This window comes from Portunus trituberculatus, chromosome 4 (assembly GCF_017591435.1).
Source record: "Portunus trituberculatus isolate SZX2019 chromosome 4, ASM1759143v1, whole genome shotgun sequence".
NCBI classification, from domain to species: domain Eukaryota; kingdom Metazoa; phylum Arthropoda; class Malacostraca; order Decapoda; family Portunidae; genus Portunus; species Portunus trituberculatus.
In genome coordinates, this window is record NC_059258.1 from 6,721,951 (window position 1) to 6,732,570 (window position 10,620).

Below are 10,620 nucleotides of genomic sequence, written 5' to 3' on the forward strand. Positions count from 1 at the left end.
ACCACTCTTCACCACCATCCTGACACACTTTTTCCCCCACTTGCTACTCCTGACATTCCACAGAAACACTTTTCTCACTATTCTAGCATCATTCATTCGCTCTAACCTAGCCTTATACCGTAGGGTCGCTTTTACATACCTTTCTCTAAAAGTGCTCCAACCCATGTCTCCCCTAAGAGCCTCTACTGCTGCATATCTAGGTGCATTAAGTGCCATTCTTGCAACTCTATTCTGCCCTATTTCTAACTTTTCTAGTTCACTTTCATTCCATGCAATCACATCCATACCATACATGATGCTCGGAACAACCACGCTCTTCCAAACTTCTCGCAGCACGTCATATTTACTCGCTCTCATCCTTGCTGCGCTTCCTAGCCGACCTACCCACTGACTCACCATGCTTATCTTCTCATTCTTTGTCTTCACGCAGCCAACCGGACTCATCCACATCCCCAGGTACTTGTATTCATCTGTCTGTTACATCTCATTCTCACCTAGTCTCCACACTGAGTTCCTCTCATCCTCTGACCCATTCACAACCTTGCTCTTTTAGCAGCAGCGTTGCCCCGCGCGCGCCTGTGTGTGTGTGTGTGTGTGTATCGGGGTGCCTAATATCAGCTTCACTGCCCTGTCATTCAATCGCCACTACGTTCGTCTGCTGGTTACCAGCCAGCCCCTACCCTACGGAGAGTTGGTACTGACTGATAGGATAGGACTGTGCATGGTACAATAAAAGTTATTGTACCATGGGACTGTGTGTGTGTGTGTGTGTGTGTGTGTGTGTGTGTGTGTAATTCACCTCGGTCGTCTGCTGCCAGTCTTCCCCATTACGGAGCGAGCTCAGAGCTCATAGATCGATCTTCGGGTAGGACTGAGACCACAACATACTCCACACACCGGGAAAACGAGGCCACAACCCTTCGAGTTACATCCCGTACCTATTTACTGCTAGGTGAACAGGGGCCACACATTAACAGGCTTGCCCATTTGCCTCGCCGCGCCGGGACTCGAACCTGGGCCTCTCCATTGTGAGTCGAGCGTGCTAACCACTACACTACGCGCTGTGTGTGTGTGTGTGTGTGTGTGTGTGTGTGTGTGTTTGTAAAAGAAAAGGCTTGGGGTTAATTTCTATAGACTACACAAAGGCCATTAAAGCAGACATCAGCTTGTAGTCAAATTAGCCAATCATTAGATAGGGTTCAATCTTTCCAAGCAACTTCCGTGGGGTCAGGATTGAACTTTTTTTTTTTATACCATGTGGGCTTTTCACGGGAATTTCTGGGCTAAAGGGGATACTTTTTAGGGTACCTCCTATCTCAAAGCCCACCCGCTAGGAAACCGTTGCCCTGAGTGAGGAAGCCCAACCTGCACTCAGACCGTGGACAGGATTCGAACCCGTGCGCTTGGAGACCCCTCGGATCCCAAAGCACGCATGGCTCCACTGTACCACTTATGCCATTAAGATCATGAGCCGACCCCTTTACCACGGAACTACCCAGCCCCAGTGTGTGTGTGTGTGTGTTTTTTTTATTTAGGTGTGCGGTAGTGCGTATCAAGTCAACGAAACAGTGATGAATCCTCCGCAGCACCTCAGGACGCCGCTAGCTAGTGCACCAGTGGGGAGGGAACTTAGGGCCAAGAAGCTTAATTGTATCTAACGGTCGTCAACAGAATATGATGAAAGATGAGTTGCAAGCCAGGGTGGAACTGTCGCACTATTAAATGTTACTCTGGTCAGCCTGATGTGCTGCGGTATGCTTGGAGAGAACGAGAAGTATGTGATATGATAGGTGCTCTGCATATTGGTGGAAAGCTTTGTTGAAACAGCTGGGCAGGAAGGAAGAGTAGGAGGGAGGAATATAGGAAAGCATGTGAGAGACTAGAGGAAGCTGAGGAGATACATGAGTGAAGTGGGACAATTGTCAATACTATAAGATTCGTTTTGTTTATTGGTTTGTTACAGAAGGAATATACTACATGAATTATTGCGTTATACCTACAGGGCACACACACACACACACACACACACACACACACACACACACACACTATAATACATTGGTTCCTAAACTTTTCAGCGTGTTACCGTTTCAGCGAGGCACATCAAGGTGTACCAAAGCACGTTCACAGTGTCCCTCTTGATTGATATGAGAGTTACTTACCTACTGTTTGCTGGTATTAAATAAGAACAAAGGAACGTAATAATAAATGCTCTCTCTCTCTCTCTCTCTCTCTCTCAGGGCATGGCAGCGCGGGGTGAGCGGTGGTAGGAAGGTGCAGCAAAGTCTGCATCTTGGGTGGGCGTGGACGGATGGCCATGTAGGCACTCCTCAGACCCTCGGTGTTTTTCCAGCTCTTCCACATGATGGCGTGTTGCCCTCCCTCGCGACGTGGCAGCGCGGACCCCGTCAGATGAGACACATGGCATTGAAAGTACCACCATCCGCCACCATAACTCCTGGCGCAGTGGTCTTTGAGAGAGATAGAGAAAAAGAAAGGGTGTGTGTGTGTGTGTGTGTGTGTGTGTGGGAGGGGTCAATAAACTATGTATCCATCTATCTATCTATTTATCTATCTATCTATTTTATCCATCTATCTATATCTATCTATCTCTGTGTGTGTCAGCAGCCTGTCTCACCGTGGTCATCTGTGTCGTTGTCTCTGTCGTAGGTGGAGAAGGGGCGGCGGTGGTGGTGGAGGCTGAAGGAGTCCCCAGTGGTGCTCAGGGCATGGTACCCCTCCACACTAAGCCGGTAGTCCTCCGCCTCACTCGCTATCCTGCAGGGAGAGGTATATAGGACTATTAAGCCCTTGCTCTCACATTGACCTAACCTAACCTGAGAAGAAGAGGGAATATGGAAATCCGAGACCAGAAAATAAGGAGACAGAAGGAAAAGAAAAAAATATGAAGGATATATTGAAAATAGAAAGAAAAGACGAAAGGAATAAGAAGAGAAATGGAAAGAAAAGTATAAGAAAAACAACAAAAAATAAGAAAACAGAAGGAAGAAAAGAAAAATTAAGAGAATATGAAAGAAATGTAGATGAAAGAGAAAGAGAGAAAAATAAGGAGACAAGATAAAGAAGAAATATGAAGAGAAGTGGAAAGAAAAGTAGATGAAAAACTAAACAACAGAAAATAAGAAGACAGAAAGAAAAGAAAGAATATGAAAAGAAATGAAAAGAAGAGAAAAAACCCACAGCAGAAAATAATATTATGCAAACTAAGAAAACAAGAAAATGTGAAAAATGGAAAGAAAAGTAGAGGCGGAAGAAAAGTAAGGAACAAAGATAATAGAGAAAGAAAGATAATAGATACATGCAGAACACACACACACACACACACACACACACACACACACACACACACACACACACACACACAAACACACACACACACACGTACCTAAATTGATTCCACATCCCTTCTGCAACATTTCCATCCCAATCCTCAAGCAAGACGTACAGTTGGTAAGGTATTTCGCTGGTGAGAGCGTGCACTACCTCGTTACCTGGAGAGAGAGAGAGAGAGAGAGAGAGAGAGAGAGAGAGAGAGAGAGAGAGAGAGAGAGAGAGTGGTAGTAGAAATATGATCGTTAAAATGTTACATCAATTCTGTTTTCACTTTTCAGCAGCGGAAGATTCCCTCTAAAGCAGTAGCTGATGAGAGTTTTCAATCTTTCAACGCTGTTTTATCCACTTCTATTGTAGGAGTTAACTATTATTTCAATCTTTCATCAGTGTTTTTTGGGGTAAGATCTTTTCATGTGTTAAAATTTTCTATGTTCTAATGTGTATCTGTCTTTCATCGTTACTATTTCTCACTTTCTTTCGTCCTTACATATCCAAAACCATAAAAGATAATCTCATTTCCCCTTTCAAGATAATTTTAAGTAAGTTTTGGTTTTCCTGCTTTCCAGACTCACCCAAAAATTATTCTCTTATATTCTCTCATCCTCACGTATCCAAAACCACAAAAGGCCTCTCATTTACCCTTTCAAGATAATTTTAGGCAAGTTATCATGCTTTTCCTTTCCTCCAAGCTCACCCAAAACTCAGTCTCTTACTTTCTCTCGTCTTTACGTATCCAAACCATAAAAAAAAAAAATCTCGTTACCCTTTACAAATAATTTCAAGTAAGTTATTATGCTTTCCCATCCTCCAGATTTACCCAAAACTCATTCTCACCCACCCGCGTACTTACCTATCCAAAATTCCCCTCGCAGGTCACCAAACCCCTCCCGGTACTCCTTCCACGTTTTATTGAAGTTTTCCCTCAAATTGTTGTTCTCGTGTGTCGGGGTTCTGGCCAGCATGAGTGTCCAGCCGCCTCCCTCCCGGACCTGGTCGCACACCACCTCCCGCGGCGCCAGTCCTGGAGGCTTCACCTGTGTGAATGTGGCTCAGGTGAGTGTGTGAGGTGTAGGTGATGAGTATGAGGGAAGGTTTGTGTGTGTTCGTATGTTTGTCGTTTGGATATGTACGGTGAAGCGATTAGAATATATATTAAGAACAACAATAATAGTGATAGAGAAGAAAACACATACAAATTCAAAGCAGAAGCAAATTTTTAGAAACACGAGAAAAGAGAGGAAAGAAAACGAAACACAATGAAGTCAATGGTTCCAAAGTATCGAGATCAAGATGAACATTATCTTTTTAAAATTCTCAAACTAAAAAATGCATAAAAAGACAAGAAAAATTAAACAAAACTTAAACTAGGATCAAAATTAAACTTACTGTCACAATCCTCTTCGTAGACCCTCTAGCTTTGGCCGCCCAGCAATCTTCCGGCATGGTGGATTCAACTAGCGAGGTTAAGGCGTCTATATCAGCTCGTAGCTTCTTCAGATCAGCTTGTACCTCCTTCAGGGGTTTCATGTGACCGTGCAGTGTGGCCAGATCCCCGCGTACCTCTTCCTGGATCTCCTCCAAGGCGCGTATCTGTCTGTGCAAGGAGGCTAGCTGTTCCCTCGTCCTGCCTGCACGTGAGGCTGCCTGTGACGGAATAACAGTAAGGAATTGTTTTTATTATTATTATTATTATTACCTGTGGCTGCTTGTGACTGTACGGCGGTGTTGAAAAAGATAAGGAATTATTTTTTTATTACTGTTATCACGGAAAAAAAAAATGGGTGTATAGTAGGAGTAAAGGGAGGAAATTAGGTGTGAGGATGGAAAAGGAATTGTAGAGGAGTCGCGAGTGTGTGTACTGTGTAAGTCAAGATGCATTGTGGGAGGAGCAAGTTGAGGATAAGGATAGAAATAGAAGGGAAGAGAGAGGAAGGAGAAGAACATTAACAATTGATAAAGGAAAGATGCTTTTTATAGATTAATATGAAGAAGAAAAGGCGAAAAATATATCAGCGTCTCTCTCTCTCTCTCTCTCTCTCTCTCTCTCTCTCTCATACCATCACTTACCTCCGTCAAACAAAAGAAGAGCAGGGATAAATAGAAGATTAACCTGTAAATTGCCATTATTGAAAAAAAAGAAACACAAAAGCAATTATATAAACCAATAATAATTATCTCTACTTTGATTGTTAATGGGGTTATTGAGGTTATTAGGTGGTTGTGTCTACTACTGTTACCACCACCACTATCACCACTACTACTACTGGTATTGCTACAGTTAAGTAGATACTGAGGTTGTGACAGGCAGGCAAACAGACAGACACTCGAGGCCGGATGGGTGATGTGATCTTAGTGCAAGTGTCCGCTCATCATGGACACACACACACACACACACACACACACACACATGCGAGTATTTAAACAGAGAGAATAATATTAGTGTTTCTATTACTGCTACTGCTACTGCCACCGCCACTATCACCTTCACCACCACCACCGCCACCACCAATAATAATAATAATAATAATAATAATAATGATAATAATAGTGATTATAATGATTGTTTTTGTTGTTACTACTACTACTACTACTACTACTACTACTACTACTACTACTACTACTACTACTACTACTACTACTACTACTACTACTACTACTACTACTACTACTACTACTACTACTACTACTACTACTACTACTACTACTACTACTACTACTACTACCATATACCACTACCACCACCACCACCACCACCACTACTACTACTACTACTACTACCACTACTACTACTACCTACTACTACTACTACTACCACCACCACCACCACCACTGCTGCTTGCTTCTTCTTCTTCTTCTTCTTCTTCTTCTTCTTCTTCTTCTTCTTCTTCTTCTTCTTCTTCTTCTTCTTCTTCTTCTGTTTCTTCTTCATTTAATTCACTACTACTACTACTACTACTACTACTACTACTACTACTACTACTACTACTAGTGCTGCTTCTTCTTCTTCTTCTTCTTCTTCTTCTTCTTCTTCTTCTTCTTCTTCTTCTTCTTCTTCTTCTGTTTCTTCTTCTTTTAATCTACTACTACTACTACTACTACTACTACTACTACTACTACTACTACTACTACTACTACTACTACTACTGTTACCATCACCACCACCACCACCACCACTACCAACAACAACAACAACAACAACAACCGCTACAGGATTTGCGTCAGGGGCACTAGCGGGTAGCCATGAATCATAGGATGTGCGTGATAATAAGTGTCCTGTCTCTGTCTCTCTCTCTCTCTCTCTCTCTCTCTCTCTCTGTCTGTGTGTGTGTGTGTCTCAGTTTCTCAGCTGTCCATATATAGTGTTTTCTCTTCCTGCCCCGCCCCACTTCGCCCACCCCGCTGTCTCGCTACCTTGTATTGAAAAACGCTTTGCTCTCCACGATTGTCTCCCAAGGCCACAGAGATGATTAGCGGTTCTCAAGATTGTTTCCCATGTTAATAGTGCAGAAATCTCGTTAATCAGTCACTGCTAACCGTAAAACAACACTTGTAGATCCGTGTTTTAACGTCACCACGACTGTTTTCCAAGGCCACAGAGATTATTAGACGGTTTTTCATGACTTATTCTCCTGCTAATGGAAAAATCTCGTTAATCAGTCTCTGGAACCTTAAAAAAAAAAAAAAAAAAAAACTCGCTCTCTTAAACCCATGTGACTACCACGGCTGTTTTCCAAGGCAACAGAGATGACTAATCAAGTTATCAAGACTTTATCCTGTCACTAATGTAGAAATCATGTTAATCTGTCACTAGAGCCTTTAAAAACACTTGAAAACCCATGTCACTTCAGGATTGTTTTCCAAGGCAACAGAGATGACTAATCAAGTTATCAAGACTTTATCCTGTCACTAATGTAGAAATCATGTTAATCTGTCACTAGAGCCTTTAAAAACACTTGAAAACCCATGTCACTTCAGGATTGTTTTCCAAGGCCACAGAAGTGATTATCTGGGATCTCAAAACTATTTCTCCTGTTAATAATGTGGAGATATTGTTAATTTGTCGTCAGAACCTTTAAAACGCTCTAAGAAACCCGTCTAACTTCACCACGACTGTTTTCCAAGACCACAGAGATGACAACGTGTTCTCAAGACTGTTTCTCTTGCTAATAATGCAGAAATCTTGTTAATCTGTCACTATAACCTTAAAAAACACTCTTAGAAACACATTTAACATCACCATAAGTGTTTTCTAAGGCCACAAAGTTGACTAGCCGTGTTCTCAAGACTGTTTTCCTGTTAATGATGTAGAAATCGTATTAATCTATCACTAGAACCTTTAAAACACCTTTATAAGCCCATGTGACTTCAACTAGAGCCCTTGGAAAGTAGAGGTGTAGAATTGCTCAGTGCTACGTTAAATATTTTCATTCGTTTTCTTCCTCTCTCTCGTTTTCTGTTCTACGTGTGTGTGTGTGTGTGTGTGTGTGTGTGTGTGTGTGTGTGTGTGTGTGTGTGTGTGTGTGTGTGTTGTCATTATATCACAGAAGGGAGGGAGGGAGGGAAACGAGGAGGAGGAAGATATGTGAGAGGAGGAGGAGGAAAAAGAGGACAGGAGGACAAGATCAAAGAGTAGAAGAATGATAATGATGAATATGAGGAGGAGGAACAGGAAGACGAAGAGGAGGAGGAGGAGGAGGAGGAGTAGGAAGACGAAGAGGAGGAGGAGAAAAGAAAAAAAGAAGATTGAAGGAAATAGGAGGAGAGGAAAGGAAGGTCGGACGAATGAAGAAGAAAAGGAGGAGGAGGAGGAGAAGAAGAAGAAGAAGAAGAAGAAGAAGAAGAAGAAGAAGAAGAAAAGAAAAAAAAAGATTGAAGGAAAGAGGAGGAGAGGAAAGGAAGGTCAGACGAATGAAGAAGAAAAGGAAGAGGAGGAGGAGGAGAGAAAATGACAAAAGAGGGAGAAGAAAGGATATAGCTAATGTATTCTTGAAAATATAATGTTCTTATTCTGAAAAAAAATACATTACTCTCTCTCTCTCTCTCTCTCTCTCTCTCTCTCTCTCTCTCTCTCTCTCTCTCTCTCTCTCTCTCTCTCTCTTGGTCGGCGAATTCCTATGTGTTATTAAAGAGACAGACAAACAGACAGACAGACAGACAGACAGATACAGACAAATTGACATAATAATAATAATGTAATAATAATAATAATAATAATAATAATAATAATAATAATAATAATAATAATAATAATAATGAGATATTTTTACGTATTTTTTTAATCGGAGGAAAAAAAATAGGTACGATAATTTTTCACTGAAGTATGACGATCACAATAAGAATAACCTTTCAAAATAAATAGAAATAAAAAAAAAAACAATAACAACAAACACTTAAAAAAAAAGTAAAGAAAACTGCTGAGAAAAATAAATACAAAAAATAAACAACTTGAGAAAAAAAAAAATCACGAGAAATTTAAACCACGCCCACATCACGTAACGAGCGCATCTGATTGGCTGAGAGGCGAGAGAGTGCCGTGGTGTGATTGGCTGTGGCGAGACTAGGACGTCATTGATTGGCCAGGAGGGCACAGGAGAGACAGAGAGAGACCGAGAGAGAGAGAGAGAGAGAGAGAAAGGAAAGGTTAGGTATTTGGGCGAGCTCGGAATGTTACCAGTATATTGCAGGGGTGTGCTACCTTAACACGTGCACCCCAGACACACCCCCAGCACTCCCCAGACACTCCCCAGCACTCCCGGACACACCCCCTGATATCCTGCAGCCTGAAGGATCTCTGAAGGATATTGTAGCGAAGGATTGGGGGTTTTGAAGGGTCCTGTTGAGTTTTTTTAAGTAAAGGACAGTTTTTTGTGGTTTCAAGATGCCGAGTGGTGGGGTAAGTGTCTGTCTGTATGTATATATGTATGTGTGTCTGTATGTCTGTGTTTATGTGTGTGTATGTTTTTGTGTGTTTGTGTGTCTGTGTGTCTGTGTTGTTGTAGTAGTTGTTGTTTTCATTTTGTTTTTCTTGATTTTTATGTTTGTTTTACTGTTTTCTGATTTTCTTTTCCTCTTTCTGTTGTTGGTATTGTTGTTATTATTATTGTTATTATTGTTATTGTTGTTGTTGTTGTTGTTGTTGTTGTTGTTGTTGTTTGCTATTTTTTCGTTCTTTCGTTTATTTCTTCTTTCTCTTTTCTTTTCTTCTTTTCTTTTCTTTTCTTTTCTTTTCTTTTCTTCTTCTTTCATCTTCTTCTTCTTCTTCTTCTTCTTCTTCTTCTTCTTCTTCTTCTTCTTCTTCTTCTTCTTCTTCTTCTTCTTCTTCTTCTTCTTCTTCTTCTTCTTCTTCTTCTTCTTCTTCTTCTTCTTCTTCTTCTTCTTCTTCTTCCTCCTCCTCCTCCTCCTCCTCCTCCTCCTCCTCCTCCTCCTCCTCCTCCTCCTCCTCCTTTCATCCTTTCCTTTCCTTTCCTTTCCTGTGAAAATTCCATGTCAGTTTTTCCACACTGCATGGTACTTTTCCAAACTATCTTCCATGCCAGCGGTGGGTGGAGGGAGTGGTGGGTGGGGAGGAGCCTTCTCCTGTACGTACTGTCCTGTCTCTCTTATCTGTAGCCAGTTAGAAGTAGTTACCAAACAGTCTCCAAATGACCAAGAGGCCTGTCGCTGTTTGGCTTTCCTTTGTATTCCTTTGTATTCCTCCTCCTCCTCCTCCTCCTCCTCCTCCTCCTCCTCCTCCTCCTCCTCCTCCTCCTCCTCCTCCTCCTCCTCCTCTTCTTCCTCCTCCTCCTCCTCCTCCTCCTCCTCCTCCTCCTCTTCTTCTTCTTCTTCTTCTTCTTCTTCTTCTTCTTCTTCTTCTTCTTCTTCTTCTTCTTCTTCCTCCTCCACATACTCGCCCTCATTATTGATCGCCTTACCTCATTCCACATAACACTCCTCCTCCTCCTCCTCCTCCTTCTCCTCCTCCTCCTCCTCCTCCTCCTCCTCCTCCTCCTCCTCCTCCTCCTCCTCCTCCTCCTCCTCCTCCTCCTCCTCCTTAACCGGCCTCCATGACTTCTGTGTATGTATGTATGCATGTGTGTGTTTAGTTTATTACCCCTATTCTCTCTCTCTCTCTCTCTCTCTCTCTCTCTCTCTCTCTCTCTCTCTCTCTCTCTCTCTCTCTCTCTCTCTCTCTCTCTCTCTCTCTCTCTCTCTCTCTCTCTCTCTCTCTCTCTCTCTCTCTCTCTCTCTCTCTCTGAGTCTACTCGTATGTAATCAATCTTGACTTCT

At 42.2% G+C, this 10,620-nt stretch overlaps 2 protein-coding genes across 2 annotated transcripts in view; one reads left to right on the forward strand and one right to left on the reverse strand.

Annotated features, from left to right (window-relative positions):
• Positions 1-1,931: 1,931 nt before the first annotated feature.
• LOC123512346 (angiopoietin-4-like) lies at positions 1,932-5,652 on the reverse strand. Its single transcript, XM_045268688.1, has 6 exons — positions 5,422-5,652; positions 4,741-4,998; positions 4,205-4,388; positions 3,407-3,512; positions 2,639-2,778; positions 1,932-2,471 (listed from the first exon to the last, which is right to left on the reverse strand). Exons 1-6 carry the CDS (start codon positions 5,476-5,478, stop codon positions 2,179-2,181), a joined length of 1,038 nt encoding a protein of 345 aa, XP_045124623.1. The 5' UTR covers positions 5,479-5,652; the 3' UTR covers positions 1,932-2,178.
• A 3,395-nt stretch (positions 5,653-9,047) lies between these two features.
• The window catches only part of LOC123512335 (tubulin alpha-1 chain-like), a 26,632-nt gene continuing 25,059 nt past the window's right edge, over positions 9,048-10,620 (forward strand). The window contains exon 1 of the mRNA XM_045268676.1: positions 9,048-9,247. Within this exon, the coding sequence (XP_045124611.1) occupies positions 9,233-9,247 (15 nt within the window). The 5' untranslated portion in view covers positions 9,048-9,232. The remainder of the gene's footprint in view (positions 9,248-10,620) is intronic.

Excerpts from the sequence above, each read along its gene's own strand:
- LOC123512346 (XM_045268688.1), bottom strand. The coding sequence starts at position 5,478 with ATGGCAATTTACAGGTTAATCTTCTATTTATCCCTGCTCTTCTTTTGT. Across the intron at positions 2,779-3,406 it reads GGGATGTGGAATCAATTTAG|GATAGCGAGTGAGGCGGAGG; the intron begins GTACGTGTGTGT and ends CTCTCCCTGCAG. Across the intron at positions 2,472-2,638 it reads CAACGACACAGATGACCACG|ACCACTGCGCCAGGAGTTAT; the intron begins GTGAGACAGGCT and ends TCTCTCTCAAAG.